General features: G+C 42.3%; 1 protein-coding gene across 3 annotated transcripts in view; it reads right to left on the bottom strand.

Moving 5' to 3' along the window:
* DHX57 (DExH-box helicase 57) overlaps positions 1–26,132 on the bottom strand; it is a 36,384-nt gene that overhangs the window by 3,241 nt on the left and 7,011 nt on the right. For 2 of the 3 annotated variants that reach the window (XM_054985167.1, XM_054985175.1), the window contains exons 6-23: positions 24,263–24,441; positions 23,284–23,405; positions 21,313–21,508; positions 20,425–20,549; positions 18,185–18,318; positions 17,044–17,098; positions 15,611–15,822; positions 13,804–13,920; positions 12,498–12,594; positions 10,960–11,133; positions 9,181–9,381; positions 8,246–8,522; positions 7,806–7,901; positions 7,609–7,692; positions 5,069–5,206; positions 3,500–3,574; positions 1,213–1,347; positions 624–824 (exon numbers count right to left, since the gene is read on the bottom strand). In XM_054985167.1, coding sequence (XP_054841142.1) covers positions 624–824; positions 1,213–1,347; positions 3,500–3,574; positions 5,069–5,206; positions 7,609–7,692; positions 7,806–7,901; positions 8,246–8,522; positions 9,181–9,381; positions 10,960–11,133; positions 12,498–12,594; positions 13,804–13,920; positions 15,611–15,822; positions 17,044–17,098; positions 18,185–18,318; positions 20,425–20,549; positions 21,313–21,508; positions 23,284–23,405; positions 24,263–24,441 — 2,618 coding nt within the window. The remainder of the gene's footprint in view (positions 1–623; positions 825–1,212; positions 1,348–3,499; positions 3,575–5,068; positions 5,207–7,608; positions 7,693–7,805; positions 7,902–8,245; positions 8,523–9,180; positions 9,382–10,959; positions 11,134–12,497; positions 12,595–13,803; positions 13,921–15,610; positions 15,823–17,043; positions 17,099–18,184; positions 18,319–20,424; positions 20,550–21,312; positions 21,509–23,283; positions 23,406–24,262; positions 24,442–26,132) is intronic. The other variant, XM_054985184.1, reaches the window with a different exon arrangement.

The following is a 26,132-nucleotide window of genomic DNA, read 5'->3' as shown; positions in this document are numbered from 1 at the left end:
AACAAGCTGAGAATCCTGGTAATCCATTGATTACCAAGGCTGAGCTCTTGGAGAGAACTGTGCTTCCCACATTTGCAGGGGCTCAGCTGATCTTGGCTGACTTGGAAGTATAGGGGTTATTATTACTGCACCTAGCATTATTTCTGGAGATGCTAATGGACTCAATCTTGCATATTAATTCCATATGCATTTAGGACACAGGATGGCTCTCTACCTTGACCCAGCTGAAGTGGGCTCTGGCTTATACTTCAGTGAATGTGTTGGTCTATAAGGTGTCACAAGACTCTTTATTATTCGGGTAATGAAAGTTAAACTGCACCGTAATACACTAATAACCTGTAGAGAAGTGGTACCCAGGTGGGCAGTCAATACAATAGACCATCGCCATTTGTGACTCATGATTTCAATCATTCATGTGATGTGGCTAGCACTGAGCACGGGACCTTCAAGTGTACTGGTCCCGCCTCCTGCTTCCACAGGACTTCCTAGTTTGTCAGCATTATGCCTGCACATGGAGTAAGTGTGTGTGACAGGCACATTGTAATATGCTTTATTCATGGCTGTACATTACAAGCACTGCAAAATACGAAGCCTCCTGTATTTTGAATTGCTGGTTTCCTTACCTGGTGCGAGGCTGCAACAAACCGAATCCATCCATCATCCAGGGAAACCACAAACTCGCCCTTCTGGAGGTAAACATTAACACGGCCTCCTCCAAACAAGATCAGTGGGTAGACTGACACCATGCTGCAATCTCGAATAAATACCCGGCTGGTTTTTATCTTCTCATGATAGACCAAGTAGGGACTTTCAAAGTGCCTGGTCTGAAACATTGAATTCCAAGACACACAGGACAAAAATTAAAAATGGTATAAGTAAAATGACATCTTTTGTACCAGACGTAATTTTATTTACACAATATACACATTCCATTTTGTTATGCCAGACCAGCCTGGCCAAGCAGTGGGGACTGGGAAAAGCCATTAGGAAAAACTTTAGATAGTTGTAGTAAAATGAACAATATGGGGGAGAAAGCTCATAGGGACATCTGCATAAGCACATGGCCAGTTTATTACAATGGAGCATACAGGTTTATAGCTACATGGAATTGCATTAGGGGTTGCTGACTGGTGTGTGCACATACCACATGAAGAACTGTGTATGCATGCAATGACTTCAGTACTTTGCTCTATTGACAGGGTGGGAAATCACCTGATAGTTTACAGAAGATGGATGAATATGGACATAGCCCTCATTTTTTATAACAAATTTTAACTCCCCAGGTTTTGGTTTCATCTTAACAGCTCCTGCACTGGTCTTCTGATACTTCCCATCTGGAGTTTTCACCTAAAATGGTTAAAGTAGAAAACAGTTACAGAACTACTCGTAAGCAACTCGCATTCATCTCAACAAGATTGGACAGTTGGAGATGTTTCTAGTGGACTAAGCCCTCATTTCAAAGCTTCAGGGCATGCCATGACTTGGTTTCTTTTAGCACTAGTAGGCACTCCCAAAGATGCTAAACACATCAGAAGAGTACCAGAATCATTATTATTACTGCCACAAGTTTATGTTTTTATTCCACCCTTCCTCCAAGGAGTTCAGGGTTGCACACATGGTTCCCGCTCTTTCCTTATACCCTCACAACTCTGAGAGGTAGGTTAAATACAGAGAGTGGCTGACTGGTCCCAGCTCATCCAGCAAGCTTCTCAGTTGGTTTTGAGCCCCAGCCCCACCTGTTTCAACACCCTATTCACCATGTCACAGGTCAGTGTTATTTGCCATTCTGAATACCTCTTTTCCAGAGACACCACAGTACAGTGAGTCAGAGTATGAGGGAAACCACCCACCAGTCCACTGCAGTTCAAAGTTCAGCTCGGTCACAAGCAGGGAGCTGGACAGTGGGAGTGCAACCTTGTTAATTCTTGGCAGCTTTTGATACCATCAATCATGGTGCCCTTCTGGACCACCTTTTGGAGTTGGGACTGGGTGGCACTGTTCTGAGGTGGTGGTTGTTATAATCATTATTAACAAGGTTTTTACCCTGCCTTTCTTCCCTCATAGGGTCACCAAGGTGGCTAACAAGGCATATAAATTAAAATTTCATCTTAAAGACCATTAAAAACCAGTGCACAAATATGTAATTAAAATAATTAAAATCAGAGTTTTAAAAAAAAGCAAGTTAAACATTGGGGAGGGAGGAAGGACCAGTGCCCAGATGTTTCCTGCCCAGAAAAGTGCTGGTAAAAGCCACCCTGGCTAGGCTACAGCTGGCACCTGCTTATCCAGCAGTGGGCCTGGGTCCAAGAGCACCCCCAAACAACAGACCTCTTCCCTTCAAAGGGAGTGCAACCTCATCCAGAACCTCATCCTGGCTCAGACCTCCAGCTCACCAGTAGCATGACTGTCTTGCTGGGATGAAGCTTCAGTTTATTAGCCTGCATCTATTCCAAAACAGCCTCCAGACACTATTTCAGGGTTTCTACAGTCTCCCTGTGGTCAGCTGGAAGTATGAGATAGAACTGAGTGTTATCTACATATTAGTGACCTCACCCAGCAGTTTTATGACAATGTTAAAAAGCACAGGTGACAAGATGGAACCTTGAAGGACCCCAAAGGCCAAGAGGCTGAGCAGGAGTCCCCCAACACCAGTGACTGAAACCTAGCTTCCAGGTAGAACCAGAACCACAGTAGGCCAGTGCCTCCCGATCCCAGCCTGGAAAAGCAGTCAGGAAGGAGGTTTCAATCTTATCTCAAAGGTAGGTTTCAGAGCGGGTGCTGTGCCAGCCTAGCATTGGCCAGGAGCAGGGACTGAGAAAAGCCTTTAAGAAAAGCATTAGATTGGTGTAGTAAAATGACAAGAAGGGGGAGAAAGCTCATCTAGGCTACAGTGTCCTGTAAGGTTCCATCTTGTCCCCCAAGCTTTTCAACATGTATGTAAAGCTATTGGGAGAAGTGATCCAGAGATCTGGGCTGAGTTCCAATCAATATGTAGATAACACTCAGCTCTTTCACTTCCAGGGAGGCCGTGGAAACCATAACCAGGTTCCTGGAGGCAGTTTTGGAATGGATGAGGGCTGACTCCTAATCGTGACAGAACAGAGGTGGTGCTAGTGGGGGGAAGGCTTGACCAAGGAAATGGGATATCTCCTATTCTGGATGGGATTGCACAACCCCTAAATGAACAGTTCATAGCTAGGGAGTGTTGCTGGACTCAAGCCTCCTGTTGGATAAACAGTAGTGACTGGAAGTGCTTTTGACCAGCTTTGGCTGGTAGGCCGGCTGCGTTCCTTCCTGGACAAGGAAGATCTTGCCACTGTGGTTCACACCCCAGTAATATCTAGATTAGATTACTGCAATGCGATTTGTGCGGAGCTATCCTTGAAGACTGTCTGGAAGCTGCAGTTCGTATAGAATGCTGTGGCCAGAATGCTGAAAAGGGGGGGGGGGAGGTGCAATGTGCACATGAACACACACAGAGAACAAATTACCCTCTTACCTGAACTACATTGGGATACAGAGCAGCACATAATATAGCAGATATCAATTTGACATTCTCCGAGTTGGCATTTGCCTGCAATGTAAAGAAAACGCTACAGTCAGGTTTGCAGATGTGTGCTTGGAATTTTTCTATATACAACACAGAACAGAAGCCCAGCTTCCATGTTTTTGCAGGATGTTTCTAAACTTCTCCATCTACAGAAATAGGTTTGAAAACAAAAAAAGTGACAAGTTTATGGAGAAGGGGAAACTATTTGCAATGTTTTGGAATGACAAGAATAGTGTCCACCATTGTTTGCTCCTGCCCCACTTTTTAGAGTTATTATTAAATATCTGCCCAGATATTTTGCATAAGTGTAGTTAGGTATTTTATCTGTATTTCTTCTTGTAACTATTTTCTACCTTCCATAATTAAAAAAGCAACAACACAGAAAACAGCGTCCAGTGGTAAGGGATAGAAATTTTGGGGTCTATGTGACAAGATATCCATTCTTGAACACACAGGGATGTATGAAAGTGCCTTATTGTTCCATATAATCCAGTATTATGACAGAACCTCTCAAGCAGAGATCTCTTCTACCTATTCCCTTGAATCCTTGCAGTTGCAGATGGCATTGGTGATACATGGGAGCTTCTGAATTCAATCAGTGTGCTCTGCTTCCTCTCACTCACATCTTCCAACCTCTTTTCTCCAATAAGAACCCTGTTGTGCATCAGTTATTGCTTCCCTGTCACTAAAATGCTCATTGCACAAGCATGATAAATATTTACAAAATTCACAAAAATTCAAATGGAGAGGCCAGAATGCCAATATGCACATGGCAGTACGCTATTTTAAAGAATTTACAGTGCAGTTCTAAGCAAAGTTACACTTTTGTAAGTCTATTGAAGTAATCAGGCTTAGAATATTTATTTATTTATAACTTGCCTTTCTTTCCAATGGGGACCCAAAAGAGCTTACATCATTTTCCTCTCCTTCATTTTATTGCCACAACAATCCTGGAAAGTAGGTTAGGCTAAAGGAAAGTGCGACTGGCCCAAGGTCATCCAGCAACCTTCCTTGGCAAAGTATGAATTTGAACCTGGGTCTCCCAGATCCTAAACTAAACGGCACTGGTGAATGGTATTGCTCTGTTTAGGATTTCACTGTAAATCATCTTAAATAAAGAGTCAAAACATTAAGTTTTCAAAGGAATATACCACCAAGGTTATAACGCAAGATTGCTGTGTATATAAGGTAAATGGTTGCTTTGGAATAAAATTTGCTTCATAAGGCCCTCCTTTGGGCCAAACAAGGGAAGTTTCCACAACCTGAGAAAGTTAAAAAAAAATTCTAACAACTCCATAAGTAAAAGGAGTATCTTCAGAGTCCTGGATAGGGGAAGCCAGTGAGCAAAAGTTGAAAAGGGAGAAGATGAAAAAAATCGCATTACTTGTTCCCTTTCTGAATAAGTAAGGCAAATGTCACAAAACAAGGGCAAAGAGAAGAATAAAGGAGAAAGCCAGTCATTTGAACAAAAGGTTGTGAATTCACAACAGAGGACAACTCTTGGACATCACCAGTTACCTCTACTCCTGTAGCATCCAGAACGCCATCACCTCCCCAAGACCCGTTCCTCTCAATATCTTTGGCTCTGAGTCCCTCCTTCACAAATCCAATATCAGACAGTAGCTCGGTGAATTGCCTTTTTAAACTTGCCATTTCCTACAGGGAGGAAAGTAGAGAAGGGAGGGGGGCAGGAAACAGAATGAATAGCTTTTTCAAAGAAAACTTCAGAACTGCATCCAGTGATACTTTCCAGTGGTAAGAAGATCAATTACAGCAATCCTGTTTCCTTTAATGGACAACATAGGTCCAAATACACATTCAGATTTTTAATGAGTTGGGTTAAGTTTCCCAGTTTCCTCCCACCCCCCATCATTTTCCTGCATAGAAACAGCACCAAGGGAGTTATTTTCCCATTTCTGCTGTTCCACTTGCACAGAATACTCCATGTGGGGCAGCAAAAACAGGGGGAAAGCTCCCCTCTCAGTGTAGTTTCATGCAGGAAAATAGCTGGTGGGGAGGAGCCCTTCTTCCCCCTACAGCAGCATTTCAAGCCCTTTTGAGCTCTCCTTTACTTTAAAAAGCAATTTCCAGTAGCTGGTCTGTGGTGCAGGGAACTCAAGTTAAAAAAAACCAAACATATGGAGGGAAACTACAGGAGATGCTCGACATGTGTTCTTCATATGTTGGTTTCCTGCAAGTTTCCATGGGAAGTGTAGTTAGAAAGAACAGCCGCTCGATGTGATTCTCTGCCGGGGAGAAGAGTGATGGGTGGTATTCTGTCTGTCTCTCAAAAAAGTCCTCTCTGCTCAGGTTTTCCTTCGGGAGCTTGAGAGCAGGAGGGGGAGATGTAACAGGAGGTAGGAAATCCAGGGTGGCTTTTTGAAAGAGAGAGAGATTCTGCGATGTGATTCTCCACCAGGGAGAAGAAGAAGAGAATCTCTCCCACTGCTCTGCTGGTGCCATTGAAGTTGAGGACCATATTGAGAAGGGCAGCACAGGAAGCCAGCAGCCAGCCCTCCACATGCCTGCCTTGCCATGTGGCGGTGGTGCCCAGTGCTCCCCCCTCCTCCCGCCCCAGTCAGCAGTGCTTGCAGCAGCCCCAGCCACCAGCTCTGCTCAGGGACCGAGCAAATGCTGTGCATGCTCTGTGAAGGTCATGTGTCCTAGAATTCTTTGCAATGTGCAAGGGACTGGTGGCCAATATGCAGAGTTTTTTTTAGCAGAAAAGTAAATGTGTGAAGAGTTCCTGGAAGGCAGAAACTTGAAACGCACTTTCATAAACAAATATTTTCTTCACTGATTGTGTCCATTGGAAATGGGAAGATGAGAATAAAATCACAACCTATCCACCCAATCTTATCCTACTTTTCAGGCAGGCTGATCTAATTAAATGGATGGCAATTTAATCAGATCAGTCTTCTCAGTCTTTCATATCATTATGTCCCACCAATCACTCGGTCAAAGAAACCGGGTTTCACCATGATAGAAATAAAAAGCCCACTTTTTCTGAGGACATTTATATGTTTGCAGGCATTCTGTTATTACTAGTAGCATGCCAAATGATCACAGATCTGTGGCAAGTAAAATGGCAGGAGATTGTATGTCACACTTGCAGGTGAATATGGTGACTAAGGGAGAGATAATTCTTAGTAGTTATCAAAAAACTGCTTCCCACCCTAGACTATTTCTGCGTACCACTGGTGGTACATGTACCACCTGTTCAGTACCACTGTGCTCACAGATCTAATTTAGCCTCAGTAGCCAGTGCAGCCTATACAATGAATGAATAGCTGAAACACTTTACTGAAACACATTCCTTCCGTCATCTACCTAAAGAGCCTCCCCCACTTCTCTGAAGGAACTGAAGTTGTTTTCAAACTCACTGCCTCTACACTCTCCTCAACCTTGTCCTGTATGCAGTTTTCTCCTCTTACATTTCCAACCTGCTTAGGTCTGTGTGAGAGATCCATCTTCCAGTGACATGGTAGAGTGAAGTGGCCTACAAGCCTAGATTAATAGACCAACGGCTGAGAATATTTTGTGAGCTCATACTTCTCTGATAACTGCAAATACAACATCTCCTCAAGGCCTAGTTTGAATATGACAAGAGAGAATGGCACATTTGAAATATGAATCCCAATATGTGGCTGTTGCATTCTTCACAACTTGATCTCCTAGCAGTCCCTGCACTCTTGGGAATATGAAGTTACAGTTAGGGACCAGATTTCTTTTGGCACTGCTCTGCAGATATGGAAAAGGTGAGATAGGTGCCTACCCTTGGGTGCTTCCAATAAGCCTGCAAGACAGCCAATGGGCTTAGAAGGGTATAACTCTGCTTAGCATGGCAGCATGAGAGTGCTTATGGGATAACTTTAAGTTTATAGGCATTTGATGATGTATTTTAATTATTTTAAGAGATAATGATTTTTGTATAGTATTTCTTCTTGTTACCTCAGGTCTTGTTGTGTTGGAAGAGAGACAGTGTGTATATAAATATTATAAATAAGTCAGACAGTCAAGATGTTTAAAATCAACACTGAATGAAAGTGCTGCCTTACCTGAAGAACACTTTCTGACAAAAAATTCTGCCTGCAGAAGTTGTAACTCGCTTGAAAACTTTCCTTTAAAGTTAGACGCCATCCCTAAGTAATAAAAATGTTACATTTTACCATGCCATCTTGTTTCTTATGTTGAATATTCTCCCAATAAAAAATGCTTTGGAGCTGAATCACACAGCAGGGTTTTTATTCCTTACCTTATATGCTTGGAGAAGAGCTAGATAATCACTGTTTCCTATTGCAAATTCCAGCTTTTTCTTAAACGCCTCCTCTCTTTTGTCCCATGGAGAGACCTTTAAAATTACACACATAATTACACTGCAGGTATATTTACAACTAAAACATGGCAGGTGGTAGTAATTGCAGAGAACTAGGCAATTTGAAAGAGATTGCTGCTTGTAGTGTGTATATTCATCCCACTTTTTCTTTTTGTAAACAAGTGTTACAGGTTTTTGCATTGTTTTTAAAAAACCCTGTAAAATCAGTTTCATCAGCTGGGCAAAAGAAATGGACTGTACATTACAGGAAACAAACATCTTTCATGTCGTTATAAAACTATCTCCAGCCTTAGTTCCTTGGGTGGATTTGCCTTGTTAACAGTTTAGGAACCACTTCAAGGAAGTAGCCCAGTACTTACAAAAGGGGTTTTATAGGTCTGGCTTGCTGCTATAGTCAGCGCAGGATCCAGGCAGCGGAAGATGGTGCCGAACAGCATTAGCTTCCCAATCCTTACATCAACAGGCAAGGAAGCCAAATGATACCCCAAAGGAGTGAGTTGTTCATCTGAAGTTAAGGCTCCGACATCCTGCAGCCGCAGTTTTGTGGCATGTAGAGATTCAGATGTTGGTGGTTCAATCATTCGCAATAAAACAGAGTGAAGGCTTTGCGTGGAAAACATTTCCAAAATCTTAATTCTGAAAGAAAGGAAGGGGAGAGGGATGTTTTTGTTTACTTTTCACCTGCCAGAGCTGGGAGTCTTCCCCTAAGTACATTCTGTTCCTGCCCTGCTTTCTTGATAAATAATGGCAGAATCTGGTAAACCCATGAAATCTATATTTAAGAAGCAGCAGGAAATACACCTTGTGGGTTCATTAGAATAATGAACATCTGTTTTAATTTTTTTTTAAACCAAAGAGCCTGACCAAACACACCAGTGCAATAAAAGTGCCTTCATTTAAATAAAATATATTGCTACAATAGCATTAGTGAAACAAAACTTGTCTTGGGCCAATTTCTGAAATTCATGGGCTCAGTAATCTCCTACAGAGATTACTAAGAGAGCAGGGGCAAACCCCAGTACTGCATGCACTTTCCACAGCACAGAGGAAGTCCACTGCGAGCTAGGCATGCACAAGTCCTCGCTCAGAATGCATGGCAGGATCAGGGCAGTTGGGAAACAACTTACACATTTATCAAAAGGCAGCAAAGGTAATAGCAAATTATCTTTGGGGGGAAAAGGATTGCATTTGATCAGAAGGGAGAGGAATTTAAGAAGGGAAGTTCAGGAAGATCAAAGTCTACAAAATGTGCAAACAGGACATGCTGAGGGGTGCTGGTGGAAGAACCATTTACCGAAGACACAGCTGTTCCAATGGCACTCTTTTGATTTCAGGTACTGGCTGCTTTAAAAGGTGGTGTTTATAATGATGGCTGGTAAAGAGATGAAAGCAAACTCCAGAAGCGACACGACCTGCTCGCCCTTTCCTCTGCAAGGCATTGGCTTTGGACACAAATGTATCCTCCAGGCTTTCCATGCCTTTGCTTGGATCGAATCTACAAGGGGACATAGTATGGGTCAGTGTCTGGAACATTAAGACTGAGAATATAGGAAATATATGTGAAAGAATGCCAGGTACTTCTGGATTACTATTCAATCGTTTCATAGTGATGTGTGCACATTGCTTTGCAATTCTCATCCTTATTGAGAAAAAATACCTCCTCCTCAATCTCTCAGGTCCCCACTTAAGACTTACAGTCTAAAGCTTTGAGAACAAATGGGGAAGGAGGTACAAAAAGGAAGATAAGAATAAGCACTCCTGCCCCCAAACTCTCATGCAGTTTATAAAGCATGGCACTTGGTTAAAACATTGTAGACAAGTATTGGCACAAGCTGATGAAACTTTCCTTTTTAAAATTTGTAGTAGCAAGAAAACATGAAAAGAGGAAAAGCATTTTAAAAAATAGTTGTAAAAGAGTCTTTTTAAAAGTAGGCAAGAACAAACTGTCTTAACAGCAAGGAAAAGAGAATTCCAGTCACAGGAGAAGTGAAAGAGGGCAGGGGATTAAAAAAATCAAGTGAAGTGATAACAAGTTGCTAAAATCTAAAAGTGAAGTAAAATCAACTTGCTTATTACTGATCTGGGCTCACATGGCAGAGCCGTCACATTAATATGCGGGGTTCCACTATGGAACATTAGGGATTTCAAATCTCTGTCCTCAAGATTTGGCCACAGGATTCAGACAGATCAGTATCTGTGATACTGCAGGCTTGTTATTCCACTCCATAGAGGTGAGATCAGAGCCAAGTCTTGGGCTGCCACAAATCTACGCACACACACACCCCACCCGCACCCCATGCACAGGAGGTAATCCCTGAACTAAAAGAAGCTCCTAAAACTTCAAACACTGTCTAGCCTGCAGGGCCCAGGAGATCTCAGGTCAAAACAAATGTTGGGTGTCCTGGTTCAGGAGTTAAGTTGTAAATGTTTATTCATTAAATTAAATGTCCTGCCCTTCTGTGACTCAAGGCAGCTTAAAATGCATAATTAAAAACATCCAATGACAATAAAAACCCAGTGTGGTGTAATGGTGTAATGGTTAGAATGTCAGACTAGAATCTGGAAGACCTGGGTTCAAAACTCCATTCTGCCATGGAAGCTCACTGCTTTCTTAAGAAAGCAGTCTTAAGAAAGCAGTCAGTTGAAATGAAATTTAATTTGTGTCTGAATGTGAATTTTTAGAGATGGATGTAATTTTAGAAATATTAAATTTTTAGAGCTGTAAGTAGGTTTTTAACTTGTAAAGGTCTATGGCCACATACAATAAATTCATCTGTCTGTCTGAATGCATACATATTCTTCCCTTGTTCATTCTCCCATCACTGCCTCCATCCCCTCTGTTTGTCTTTTCTTTTTCTCAGAGTTTATACTGCATGCTTGTCAGAGCCTTGTACTCTGTATGTACAATGATGATGATGTATAAATACAACTATTTTCAACTATGGGATAACAGAACTGACAACATCATAAAGAGTCTCTATGCAGTTAGTTATCTTTTCAGACACATCACAGTATACTCATGTCCTTTAATTACTGTGTGCCCCCCTCCCCAGCATGAGGTTAATCTGAGTACCTCTTTTCTTTCATCTTCCCCGAATCAATCACATAGACCACATCGTCAATGGTAATGGACGTTTCTGCAATGTTGGTAGATATAATGATCTTGGTTACCCCTGCAGGAGGCTTCAGGAACACACACTGTTGCTCTTCACTGGAAAGTGTGGAATGGAGTGGGTAAACCATACAGCTAAGAAGAAAACATCAGAGCACAAAGGAGATTTTTGTGTTAAGTCTTTTTACATCTTCATATGGAGTTTTTAATCTCTGCACTAAAAAGGAAATTCAACTCAGTTTAGGTTCATTGCAATCAAGAGATTTTAGGTTCAGGTTCAGAAGGGAAAAAGCTTCCTAAGGTTTGGAATTATTCCGGTTTGGATTTAACATCCTGCTTTGAATGCAATCTCTCACGGTGAAGTTGAAGCACTGGGGGATAACTGAGAATCAAAGGAACCTGAAAGCCAGCATCAAAAGTACGTAAACTAACTTTCACATCCTTCATATACTGGGAAGGATTGGAACTGACAGCCTCTGAGTAGAGACTGGAGTTGCTAGTCTGTTCTTTCCTGGAAAGGCTGGCTAGGTGTACCCAGAGACCTGTTTGTGTCAGATACAATTACTAGCTCATTCCACCTTCTGGATGGTACAGCCACTTTGGGAGAGGGTCTGCTGCTGAAATCTTCTGCAGTAGCCTTGGGTAGCCAGTACTCATTCAATGTGGGCAGCAGGCCAGGGAGGTGCAGATTCACAAGGGCCAGGGCATTATGTCAACCATCCCTGGCAGGCTGCACATGGCATGTTTTACCTTCAATATCCAATAAGCTGCAACAGCATATTGTATGTTCTGATTTTGAGAATAATAGGCCAACTTTATTTTCAAAATGATACCACTGCTGAATTCTTCCTTTTTGGCTTGCTATCTACCCTCACAAAGTTTGCTTGATGAGCAAAGGATGTAATAAAAGGACCACATGAAATGCCCAGAATGGCTGGCATAAAAGGACCACATGAAATAAAAGGACCACATGAAATGCCCAGAATGGCTGGCAAGAAGTCATCTTACTCCTCAATGAATGTACATTCATTTTGGTAAATATCTGAAATTTAGTAACACTAGTTATAGTTATAAAAAGACAGCAAGACTGTACATGAAGCACCTTAAGTTGTTCACACAATGCTAATGCTTCCTTGATTAACAGCAACTTGATACATAATGTAATCAAGCTGAGTACGATTAGCTAAGCTAGTTTAGATCTATAGAAATCAGTGCTTCTAAGACAGACTTAGCTCCCAGTATTTGTAGAGCAACATCCATATCTCAGTTTAACCAGCTGAACTGTCTTCCAAATTGCACTTGTGAGTTTAGATGATCAACCTCCATGCACTAAGTTGAGAATGGCCATACTCCACCTTTCCATAATCAAGGAAGCTGCAAAGAAGTCATCTTACTCCTCAATAAAATGCACCCAGTTCATCTAAAATATATATTAAAGTTAACTTTACTTGTGATTTTTAAAAGATTTTGAGTTAAAAAGAGGCATATTCTTGACCTACCGCTTACTGTGCCGGTTATTGAAGAGTGCATTAGACTGCAATTGCTTGTAAAGGGTTTTAATTTCTTCCATGCCTGGCAAAAATATCAGCACTGCGCCTAGAAGCAAGAATGTAAAAAGATGAATAGAAAAGGCCTGGGGCACTCAAGAGCTGTTTTACATTTTTGTTCTTAAAGGTACATGTGTGCATATATGGGTCTTACAACTGCACCCACAATAGATCACTTCTCTCCCGGACTCCCTCTCCTGTTTGGTGTATGGGAGAAAGAGAGGTCTAATAATAACAAAAGAGCTGATTCATATGCTTTATTTATTTAGATACTGACACCCTTTTTCTCCCCAATGAGGACTCAAAGCAGTTTACAACATTGTGCTCCCTTACTTCATTTTATCCTTACAACATTGTTTACCATTCCTCCTTTTTATTCTTACAACTACCACCCTGTGAGATAGGTTAGATTCGAATCAGGGTCTCCCAAAGTCTAGTCACGACATCACTCTATTCTCCCAACACAGCCATGTAGGAAAAGCTACACAAGCTTGTAGCAATACAGAAAGGCCCAGAGGCTGCATACTTTTTTCTCCATTAAGAGCATCCTGTATGAAGTGGCTTAGCATGGACTGTGCAGAGCTCTTATGCCTTTAACAACTGCAGGACAGACAGAAATCCTAGGAGAGGCAATAAAGGAAACCTCTTGAACCTCATCTCATCATGCCAAATCCTTGTCAGAAAAGGGGGCAATTCAAGAAGTGTAGCTCATAGCCAAATCAGTAAGGCTGCAATCCTAAACTCATTTCCACGTATGCTATTCCTATGGAATTCAGAGGTCGGCAGGGGCTTATAAGCAAATAAGATAGGCTCAAGGCTCAAATAGTAATATTCAAATTTAGACCCCAATTTTGGTGGAAATAAGAAAGTCCATCCTCCTGGGGCTCAATCCAAAGCACACAATGTGGAAGCCAGTCTTGGGTAGCTACAGGCCAATGATAAGCCATGTGCTTTGCATGCAGAAGAGTTCAATTTCTACTCCTGACATCTGTACTGAAAAGATTCAAGTAGCAAGTATGAGGAAAGACCTTTTCCTGCTTGAGACCTGGGAGTGTGGCTGCTAGTCAGGGAAGATGATACTGATCTAAGAGAAGCCAGAGGCACAGACATGTTAAGAAGAGACATATATAAAAAGTTGGTTTCCTTAAAAAAAGAGCGGTGTAGGATTCAAAAAGTTAGTCTGTTTGAAGTAACCACACTGATGATCTATTCAGATGAACAAACTAGTAAAACTGGCCACAACTGCCTAGCACGGTACCTGGTGGATATGAATGTTTGCCACAGACAATCCACTCCAATAAGGCCTCAATTAATTCAAGATTCACTTTGTCCAAATCCATGGATGCCATTGTTTTTAATACTGAATTGTTGAGACCTGAAAGAGAAAATGAGCATGAAAATAGGAGGGGAAAGAACTAGAAAGGCTGTTTCTTTACAAAAGGAGAACAAACTACAATAATCAACAATTAGGGTTGACAGGCGCCCTGAGCCCCCAGGCAGGAGGCCGGAGGCCCGGCACCTACCTTCACCTTTCCCCTCACGTGCGTGCTCCTGGCCCACACCATGATGTTGCTTCCAGGAAGTGACATCATCACACAGGTAACATGCCGCCTTGGGAGTGCTCCCATGCTCCGCAGGGGGCCAAATCGAGCCCAATTAGGCCCCGATTAGGGATGAATCAGGCCGCTGTGGAGTGCAGGAGTGCTCCTGCACTCTGCAGCGACCTGATTTGGGCCTGAATCCTGGTCAATTTGGGCCTGAACTGGCCCAAATCCAGCTGCTGTAGAGCACAGGAGTATTGCTGCACTCCACAGCAGCCCAAATCCGGCCACTGCAGAACGCCAGAGCACTTCTGCACTCCACAGCCGCCTGATTTGGGCTGAATCCAGTTATCTGAAGACAGCAAAAACACAACAATTCAGTGGATCCCACAGATCTGTTCCACTAGCGGAGATGCTCTCATCCAATGGCAAAACCTCTTGCGTCAGGGAAAGGCTCTTTTACTTGGAGAGAGATGCCTATGCAAAAGGGCTGAGTATGTGGTATCCAATTCCTACTCCATACAAATAAGTGGCTCTAGAGTAGAGATTTAGAACTTGGGGAGAGGGCATGTTCAGGATTTTAGGACAGTCATTTTATATTGTCCAGCCTGCCCTGGGAATAAAATGCCAGATTTTTCCCCAGACCCTTAAAATTGGCACACAGGAAAGACAACCAATCCTAACATTAAGGACTTGAGTGATGGCCATCAGGCGTCAAGGTCTCATTGAATATATGGCTGATATCTGTGTATAATATGCACATATAATAAATAAAGCTATGGGGTGGCCACTGCTGTAGATCATGGCCTTACCCATGCACAAAGTCATGTCATGTGGAGAGCTGCTGTAGCACAACAGTTAAGTGGTTCGGCTGCAAATCAGCACTCTGCTGGTTCAAATCCCACTACTGCCATGAGCTCAGTAGGTGGTCTTGGGTAAGCAGTTCCTCTCAGCCTAGCTCCCCAGGTGTATTGTGGGGATAATAATAACACTGACTTTGTTCACTGCTCTAAGTGAGGCACTAATCTGTCTAGAAGAGCACAGTTATTATTATAGTAGGCAGTCTCAGGCCAGCCACTCTCTCACCTCTGTTGTATGGGTTGCCACAAGGTAATGTATTACTTTGAACATCGTTTATGTTTATGTTAGTTAGAAAAGAACCTGGCAATGGTTCTGGACCCAAACTTTGGAACACACGTCCCAGCTTCGCCATGTCCTAGACAATCACCCAGTCCTTGCAGTAGCTGTGCATGTTATTGGTCACCTCTGTAATTCCTTATCTGAAGGACTGCCTACTCTCTTATGAACCTATTCAACCACTGCAGTCGTCTTTGAAGGCCCTGCTTCAGGTGCTCCCACCTTCTGATATTAGTTAGGTGACAATGTAGGAGAGGGCCTTGTTTAATTATTATTATTACTATTATTATTATTTATATGCAACTTAAGAAAGCTCTTCAGTATTTTTAGTTTAAGAAGCAGCTTTCAAAAAATAAATGGCAACAATGCACACTGAAGAGATATTACCTGTATAGCGTCTCACTAGCTGATGATACAGTAATTGCTGATCTGGGACTGAATCCTTGACCCTGCAGCTCCTTGTGCTCTGCAGAAGGCCAGCATGCTCCAGGTCTTCTTCTACCTCTTCCGCAGCAGTCCTTAAGTGCCTTGCTTTGGGATTCTTGTCTGCAGTTTTTTTTGCATTACGCATGTATGGACTGCCATGTTCCAAGACATACCTGCAGGAAATTAAAGCATGGGTAAAAGCTGTTTATAATTTCCTTTGGAAATGGTTAGCTGCTCGATCTAAGTGTACATACACACATACTTGGGTGAAGATTTTGTCTGAGTTGCACGGACATGTGTGGACCAAGGTCTGATGAACTCTCAAAACTTAGAAAAGTGACTAGAACGCATTTCCAGTACTTAGAAGCAAGATTTAATACCCTGCATGCCCCATCCCCTAACCAGCAAAAAAAAAGTTAAGTCACCCAAAACAGGGAAAAAATGCAAGGTAAGTTATGCAGGGTTGGTTCAGAATCCAGCTCCCACTGACGCACCATGCCTGGGCACAGAACCCTATGTAGACTGCTCTGAGTTCCATTTGAGGGCAGACAGGGAGGCCAAAATGGCCAGGGTTGGGATGGCCCCGGCAGCCCACTGGGACTTTTCCTAGTAGCCCAGGCTCCGTAGAAGAGACGTAATTGCTATAAACTCAGTTACCTAGCAGAATGGAAGTTTACTGTATATTTATATATTAACCATACAAGTGCAAATAAGCTATCTGATGAAGAATCATATCAATTTTTAAAGATCAAAGACTGGATCCGAAAGCTCAGCCTTCCACACAAGCAGCCTTCTACCAGCGATACATGGCTCCTCTGCAAGAGCAAGCATTTTTACAAGGTAAGAAGGCTCCACCTTTAGCACAGCTGAACCTCTTCCTTCAACCCCAAATTTTTAACACTCATGAAAATGAGAAAACAGCTTGGAAAGTTTCTGGGAAATATGTATAAAGCTGGCTCAAACTAAATGAGAGCTGCGTCGAGGTAGACAGAGCTTCTAGGGGGCTGGGTGTGACGTTTCAAGGCCTTGGCACAGCTCCACGTGTCTCTGCAACATTCACTTCTTGCCTAGGTGCCCCTACCTTTAAACAAACAGACAGGATCCACCCCTTTGCATAGCGAGTATAGACAAATGTGCAAAATCTGTATATGAGCCACTATTCACAAAATAAATTCCGGGTGCAATCCTAACTGTAAGTTCTATAGAGAATAGTATACTAGTGTATACAGTTTGTCATGCCATCTAATCATTGGTCAGGATTACCATTTCAGACAATATTCTATAACCATTCAAAGCCTACAAGCAGGAATCCAAAGAGATGATACATGGATGAACATTCAGAAGCTGTGTAAAAGGCAGGATATAAGTTCATAGTTACTTTTGAGATGTCTTACCGAGTCTCTGCAATCGCATCTTCAAGAAAAAACTGGTCAACAGGGAATGTCCTGCCTAAAAGAGAGGAGAAAAATCACTAATAAAGGAAGAGCCAAACAAATGTGAAGCAAGGGGATGATTTCTTTATTTCAGTACTCAAACTAAATTTCTTTCTATATACTATTTCCACCTGTATTAATCAATGGTCAAGGGCGAGCAATGTATTCTGTCAATCATTCACAAGGGATCAGCGCAAATTGCAGGCTCAGTTTGCCTCAGAGCTGCTCAGAGAAGACAGCTCACTCTCTGCTTGCTGCTCAAAACCAGCTCTTCGGTTCTGTCATTTAAGGGAAAATATACATATCCTTTAAAAACATGCATCTTTTTCTTTAAAATGCTAATAACTGAGCAGGACATTGGGACCAAGTGGCAAACCAAGAGGAGGTTGAAAGATGAACACACACACACACACACACACACACACACAAACACACACACACTTCTTCTGCATAGCTCCAAGGCAAATGGAGGCTGCAAAAACCTCTACCATTTGTCTTTTATAGATGGACTAAAATGCACAATCCTCATCTCAAACACATGAGTCCTGAGATGATTTGTAAAAGGGATCAGACAAATTCACAGAAGTGTGATTATCAGTGAAAGCTGCAGGCAGAGCATAGAAAATCCAGGTGCTGGTACCTAGAAACAGACCTTGCAAATGGCACTTTGGTTGTTGCATAGATTGGGAAACAAAACCAAACTGGCTTTTTTGCAAATAAACAAAAAAAAAAATGCAGTCTGCAAAGTTCATCCGAATGCAGGCAGTGAGGCCTGCCTCTCCAGGCCCTGCCATGGAACTTCCAAAGGGCATCTGGCTGGCTAGCACTGGAAAAAACAACATTGGACTAGATGGACATTGTCCCCAAACCAAAAGGGCTCTTTTTAAAGTCTTAGAAAGTACACATTTTTTTAAAAATGATAAACTTGCCTTCCTCAACCCAGACATTTTCAGTAACTCCTACCAGCAAACATAACGTTGCAAAGATAATGTTAACACACATATTCTAATTAAAAATCATTAGAGTGAAGGCAAATTTGTTAAACATGACAGGAAACACAACCAGCAAAGTGATGGCTAATAAAATAAAGAGACTTTTTTACCTGGTATGTTAACAACTGGACAGGAGTTAAAGTACTGAGAGAAGAGTTCTGCATTCAGAGTTGCACTCATCAGGATTATACGGAGATCTGGCCTTTGAGCCATCATATCTTTCAAAATGAGCAACAAGAAGTCACTGAAAGAAACAAGCAGGAGACCTCGGAGTTCCTTCAGGGCCGACCTGCAATCTCTCTCCCCACACCCTCTCTTTATTTCAGCTCATTTTTCCTCCTTGTTGTCGCCACTGATAATGTTCAGCAAGGAACCCTATAAAACTCAAGTCCATTGAAGTACACACTTACAGATTATTTCTTTGTTCCCTATTACTTTTCAGCTATAATTAAAGCTTTGATAAATCTCATAGATTGGCAACCTTGTTGCATAGATCAGTAAACAAGGCAGAATTTGGAATACAAAGAAACCTTCATTTGAATAATGTGACAGATAATAAGACAGATATAATGGGACAGATACTAAGAAAAGCAGCAAAATAAACTTTGGAACATGTGAGAATGTTCTGATTGCCACAAGTGCAACAAAGAAACCTTTTGCCTTTTACATGACTAACAGTGCAATCCTGGGGCAGGGGTGGTGCAGTGAAAGCACCCTGGAAGCCAACTAAGAAGTTGTAGGACTAGGAAGCCCTACAACGGTGCAGAGACTCGGTGCTGCTCTGCCTAGGTCCTCCGCTGGTGCCTGGCCACAGTGGTTGGGTGCAGGAATAACTGGGATGTAAGAACCTGTGCTGGTGGTCCAGGGGACGGGGCACAAGTTAGTCCATTTCCTAAGCCGTTTTGGGCATGGGAACACCCCCTGCGGTGACAGAAAGTTATGCAATGAAAAATGACAGCATAGCCCACAGGCACCCATGGTATGGGAAAACTTGCCTCCCCCTCGTGCCCAGCCCTGCCCAAGTGGCCCAGCAGAGCATATGCTGACTACTGCAGTGATCAATCTGCCCTCCCCCATGGCGTCCGTGTCCCCTCACCAGTGGCCAATTAGTCCCCTGCCCCCACCCTACATAACCTCCAGCAGGGGCACCCATGAACCTGGGTAAGTAGGGACATGGCCAGAGGCTCTGCCTGAGATCCATCTGCCATGGAGACTGAGGCAAGAGAGAGTCCTGGTTTTGGGAGGGGTGAGGATGCACGAACAAGTAAGAAGGAGCTGAGGAACTGGTTGCCCCGGCATGCTTGTTCACACTGGCCTACTGTCTTCCCTCACCAGTGCCGCCCCCACAACAGTGGCCTCTGTGGTTGAGGCTCCTGGCCCATGCCTGCCAAAGAGGTAGTCACCCAGAGACCCATGTCTGTCACAGCTGTTTCAAGGTGGGGGAGATCCTTTGCAGCAACTGAAGGGTTGGGGCTAGGAAGCAGGCCACCCCCTTCACACCCACATGTGGGCAGCCAGGTGGGCCCTGTCTGGAAGGACGTGCAATGCTGACACAGGAGTCATGAGGCTGTGGGTGACATGATACAGCCTCCACCTGCACAAGAAGGATCCAGCCCAGCCTGCAACAGTAGCAGGTCCCTTTGGGCAGCTTGGTGCCCTCAGCAGTGCTGGGGGACCATGGGACCATGACCTGCCCAATCAGTGACAGGGGCCACTCTTGTGATCCAAGCCCACGGGGGGACATGGGGATGTGGCTGGGGCGACCTGGAACCTGCCTGTGAATGACTCTTGGAACTCCAGACCTTGCTGTTCAGATTGACCCTTGGACCAGACTACTTTTGGACCCTCCTCTTGCTGCATCCTTGCCGCACCTTGCCGGGCTCAACCACCGGCGGAGATCTCTTGCGAAGGTCCTTAGGGAGCGGACAAGCAGCGCTGCAAGTATGTAGGTGCACAGGCACCAGCAGCATGGCAGGCTTCAGGATTGCGATGTAAAGCCAGAAATGGTCACTAGTCCATTAAACCAGACAGCAACAGATCTTCAAGGCACCTTTGAGCCTGCTGTCAGACCAGTTCCTGCTGCACTGAGGGGAACCTGCTACGACAGGAAGGACAGGAAGCACAGCAGTCTTGGCACTCAAGCTCCAGATTTTTCAAAGGAATCCATAATACCTAGCAATTCTACCTGGTTATTGCTCCAGCATTTGGTTATTGTTCCAGCTTTTCCTTATTTGCATATGAATTAGTTTTGCATATCATAACCGCAAAAATAAAGGGTTCACAATGCAGTCCTAAGTAGAGTTATACTTTTCTGTGTAACTCTGTTTAGCATCATTACGTCATTAGTTACCTTTCTTCTGTCCTCTCATGGACTTCATCAACAATAACATGGGTGAGTCCTTGTAAGGTCAAGTCCCCTTCTAGTCTTCTAAGAAGAACTCCAGTTGTACAGAACAACAGCCGGGTAGCTGAAGACTTGAAGAAAGAAAAATAAGAGGTTTGTTTCCAGAATAGTATGAACTGCATTGAACCAGAGAGGTCATGCTCTTTGGTGTTGATCAAGGATACATTATTGCTTAGTGAGTACTGGATTTAACCATGCAAATAGGGATTTTTTTTTCTTTTCACTCATTTTTAACTCTTTTCTTCTGCTTCTCAATTAAAAAGATTCCAAAGAACTTTTGACTCCATGGTGTGCCTAGCTTTCCCACAAGTCTTCTACTAACAAAATAGTAAATAGCCACACTCCTCAAAATCTGCTGTCATTCAGCTTATCTGGCATTATTACCAGGGAGCTATGTATTCTTCTACATCTACAAACAAATTGCATGTTCACAGAATTTGATAACTGGTTCCACATTCCAAGAAGTTCAACCTTCCTTTTTAAAAACCTTTTTCTAGATGTTATGGATGGAGAAATGAACCTGAAAACTTATAGTCGGTTTCCTCAGTACAAAAAGAGAAGCTGAGCAGAACTTCTAGTGCATTTTGCAATAGCAACTTGTTCCTCAAAACAAATGCTATCGCAACAACAATCAAAGACATAATTAAAATTCAAGACAGAGACCTATCTGGAAATAAATTGCTGTAAGAGGCTGGAAAAAAATAATAGCTAAAATGTGTAAGATTCTGCAGGAAATGTTATACTTTGCCAACTGGAGAGCTAGTCAGCAATAATACTGGATGACGCTCATGATGCCATTGACATATAAATAACGCAATTAAATAAAAAACTAACCTTGACACTTTCTAGGCGGATCTGATATCCAACTGTGACCCCAACTCTTTCCATTCGCTCCTTGGCTACTCGTTCAGCCACAGAAATGGCAGAGATCCTCCGAGGCTGGGTGCAGATGATGTTTGCTACCTTACTGGGAGGTCCTTCTAATGAGGAATCCAAGATAAACTGAGGAATCTGAGTGGTCTTTCCACATCTATATGAAGGAGAGGAGTATAAAGCACATTATCTGTTTTGCCAAGCAATGTAAGTAAAGATGTCTATAATTCAGCCTGCCACCAAATCTGAAGTCCATGGGCCAACAAGTCATCTGCCTTCTGTTCTTTTAAATTTCAACTCCCCTTCTTCTATGCTCAACGTAGTTTACAAATCAATACAAAAGAACAGCAATAAAATACATTCAAAATAAGATTCATCACATTAAATAAACCACAATAAAAGGGGTGCCCGGAAGGGTGGGGAAAGCTGTCTTTGCCATTGGCATATATTTATTCCTTTTAAAAATATGTACATTTAAATCTGATCACTGAATAACACCCAGTTTTTTCGAGGCAGAAAAAAGTAGAATACAACAGACTTTCCAATGAAGAATGCAGTCGGACAAACTAGCTTGAACTAGGGACAGCATGATTGTTTAGTAGGCAAGCAGCATAAAAATTCCGTTGTTGGTTATATAATATCATATAAGCCAGAACAAGCATTTTATTCTGACATCCAAGTTCTCTTTGGGTTCCATAGACAAAACTTTTCTTCAGTTGGCAAAGTATGACATTTTCAGCAGTACTTTCAAGTCTTAGTTGGATGTGTTTGCTCAGCTGGAGAACACTGAACTAGAGCTCAGATTTTGTGACACCCTTAGGGTTAGATCTCAAAGCAATATACTATATAAATAAATGCAAGCTACACTATTCATTGGACTTCTATATGCACATGCAAGTACCACCACAGCTTTAAATTATAATTTTAATTGAATACATTAGGAACTGGAGGATTTAACCCTCCATCATATCACCTATGTAAATGAACTGCATAGTATATATTTTCTTGAAGAGGGGGGCAACATGTCATAGCAAACCCTACAGACCATTTCTTTCCCTTTGTTCTTTAGGTTGGAACATGCAAACTTTCAGTCAGGACCTCCAGTCAGAACCAAGTTATTCATGAAGAGAAAGTTAGTTCTAAGGTATGTTGGGAAAGCAGGGTGCAGCTTGCAAAAATACTCAACACTAGAAAGACAAAAAGCTCAACAAACATCTGGGGTCCTTCTAGTCCTGACCTAAAAGTGGGTTGTGAAGCCTGCGAAATTGGGTCCCAGGCTTTTTTAGTTTTATTAATTTGTGAATATTCTGCTTTTTAAAGTGGGTCATCATACCAAAAAGGTTGAGGACCCCTGCTGTAATTGTCCCGTTACAATCAGTTTGGTCTGCAGCAGTCATCATGTGATGTTACTTACTTCCAGGCCATAAAACACTTCAACTACCTATTTATACTTATTAAACCTCTATTAAAGGGACTGAGCATTTTTCTCCTGGTCAGGGGGACAATCTCACTCATGACAATCGAGAACCTTTCTGGCAGTAGAGGCGCAATTAGGTGCCATGAAGTGGATCCACAGCACATGTTATCTAGCAGGCTTCATTCAAAGCTAGAGCCAACTCATCAAAAGAAGCCCAGCTCAGAACTCTGAAGTGGGAGGGGCCTGGAGTCATGCTGGAAAGGAAGAATGCTAAGCTGGCTGTTCTGTTCTGTATTTCCCCCCTCCCCTTCCCAACTGCTAGGACAGATTTGCTAAGAAGAGAGAGAACCAGGGATAACTGAGAGAAGAAAAATGCTGGCCAATCTCTCTTTTAGGCATGAACTAGGTCCTCCATGTTTTTTTGCTTGTCAGGAATGAGATGTAGAAGAAGGCTGCTTTTCAAACTGTTGGTGTTTTGAGTTTCTCAACTCTTAGCATACAGCTCATAACCTTACCCAGTCATACCGCTCACAACCAAGACTTGGTGTTTGTTCAGCAAGCCAAGAATGGTCTTCCTCTCTTTCCATGCAGGAAGTTTTTGCCTTTCTTGCAACATGGCCTGGTAGTGCCTAGAAGACTGACAAATACAAACAGAAAGTCATGAGCATCCATTCATAGCTCTCTATTCATTAGGTTGTATCCTACTCCTCTGCAAAGCTATGGGTGGCAGTTTCAGTTGGCTCAGTTGTGCTCTGCAAATGCAAGAGACACCTCTGCTGGTGGATGTCCTCATGCTGACACAACATGTCATGTTTAGCTGAGATGGTAGGATACAACTCACTATTAATATTTTTGTATTGTAAACAATAGATTTACAGTTGTACAGCAAAAACATGATCTATGTAGCGCTTGTTAAGCATAGTTACTCAAGAAGCTCAGAAGCAGATGATACTTCATGGCTATGGTCCAGCTTCTGAGTTCTACAGTTACTTCTGAGCCTCAATCGGCTTCTTTGAAGGCCTTTAGAACTGCTGTCAGCATCTGACCATGCCAGTTATAAGATTATATTAATGCAAACACATGGCAGTCTAACTTCGTGAATAAAAGACCAGTGACTCGTGATATTATTCAAGTCTTTTAAAAATATACCTGCAGATTAACAAGCCACATGTCTACTTGTTTAAAAGAGCCACACTCTGGATTGCTTGAAGATCACTTTCCAGGTCTATCTGCTATTGATTCCACATTAATTTTATAGAAGGCTTGAATGCCTTAAAATGAAGTAAGGACAGTAGCCCTACAATAAACTTGGGATTTATACCAAGCAAAATGTTAGATATCAGAGGGTCAGTTAGTTTCAGCTGCCTATTTCTGCTGGCAGAAATTTGTTCAAGTATTATATGTACAGGCCTTGTATAGAACCTTATTTGAAAATAACTTTAGGAAGAGTATTCATTTTCCTTTCATTTTCTATTTCACAGCTAAAAGATATACCTTCTTTAAGCTGAATTGTTTGCAAATTTTAACATTCTCTTTGACAATGGATTTTGCTTCAGTGCTGTACTTCCTCAGAAGGCTCTTTCTAAAGTTCACATAACTCTCACTCTGTATGTGAACGGTCTGTAGTTCTTCACCATCCTCCTCTTCTTCTTCCACTACCAATTCTTTTGCTGCTTAAAACAGAAAAAAATGCCATTCTTCCACTATATGTTCCAATCATCCTAGCATTGTTCCCTTTCTTATCAAAGCTCATCATAGACCAAAGCAACTTTTTTTGTACTGCATCAACTGCTTCAAATTTGTTTCTCTTGGCACAATGCTGTAAATGACTACTTTTATCTATTTACTTCATTTATACCCCACCTTTCTCATCAGTAGGAACCCAAAGCAGCTTCCATTGTTCTCTTCTCCTCCATTTTATCCTCACAACAATCCTGTGATGTAGGTTAGGCTGAGTGCATATGACAGGCTAAAGGCCACCCAGAAACTTTCCGTGACAGAGTGGGGATTTGCACCTAGGGCTCCCAGATCTTAGTCTGACTCTCTGAACACTCTCATCACACTCGCAAATTCACCAGATAATTACAGATAATGGGTCCAGCCCAAAGTTAGGCCAGTCCAATGGAGCATAGAGTATGTATTATCAAGGTGATTAAGAACATAATTAAATGACATGTTAGAAAAAAATAACCTCAATGGAAGAAAGTTGCTCCTAACTTTCCTACAATGCAAAAATGGAGGAGGGGAAAATAAACTGCTTTGGGTCTCTATTGAGGAGAAAGACAGGGTATAAATATCTTAATTAATTAATTAATCCACCCAATCTTTATTTTCAGTTAAAGGCTTCCAAAATGTAGGAATGATAGAGAACGCTAACATTAGATTGAAACTTGGATTTATCTATATTATGGTGGGGGAAAAGAGTCAAGGTTTCATCATCACACACAAATATTTTAAAAGGAATGAAAAGCTTTTGGTTCTGTATTTTTCCATGGAAACAAGAGCTCCTATGTGGCAGGAACTATAAGCCATGATGATTTTAGCATGCTGGTTATACCTGTCTCCCACCCCTTTTATTATGCACTGATATGACATTAAAATGTGAATGAATGGCTGAACTGTAACCAAGTCATTTCAGTTATTGCACACTTTGGTTGTTTCCACAACAAAGATGATCTAAAAATAGGCAACCTTGTTCTACAGCTAACAATCAGAATTAGGAACAAAACCAAGAGCCTTTGCAGCCAGATGACAAAGCAATGGATTTACAGTGCAAGCCTAAGCAAAGTCACACCCTTCTAAGTCCATTGCCTTAAGAGTGTAATTCTGCTTAGGATGCCACTATTAGCCGTGAAGGATCCCATTTCAGCTGCAAATTCTTTGAAAATTCAGTGGATCTCAACTTTCCATATACTGGAAGATATGAACAACTACATTCAAGCACCTTGATCTAGTACTTTTTTTGCAAATGGGGGCAGGAGGGGGTACAGATATAAATCTCTCCCACACCTACAAGAGTTTCCCATAAATTTGAATGGAGGGGATACCTCCATATTCATGTGAAGAAGGATATTCTTATATGAAGATGTGGTCAACAGGAAAAATTTAGCTTTCCTTTTACAACACAACTGATTTTTTTGCATCTTGACAGTAACTTCCATGGACCCGATAAGTTTCCAGTAACAGGTGTGTAAATGCCCACTCAACACAACTGCATAATATAGTATTCAGCTACCTCCTTATTTCCTTCCTTCAACATCCCAAAGCTACCTTGTAAGAGGAATGCCTGGTTGCACAAGTGTGCCGTGAGTGCATATAGAGCAAAGCAGGGCTCTGAATCTGGGAACAGCTCCCAGGAACTCCA

This window comes from Eublepharis macularius, chromosome 1, assembly GCF_028583425.1.
Source record: "Eublepharis macularius isolate TG4126 chromosome 1, MPM_Emac_v1.0, whole genome shotgun sequence".
Lineage (NCBI taxonomy): Eukaryota > Metazoa > Chordata > Lepidosauria > Squamata > Eublepharidae > Eublepharis > Eublepharis macularius.
Note: the sequence above shows the minus strand (reverse complement) of the source record. Positions and strands in the feature narration are given on the sequence as shown.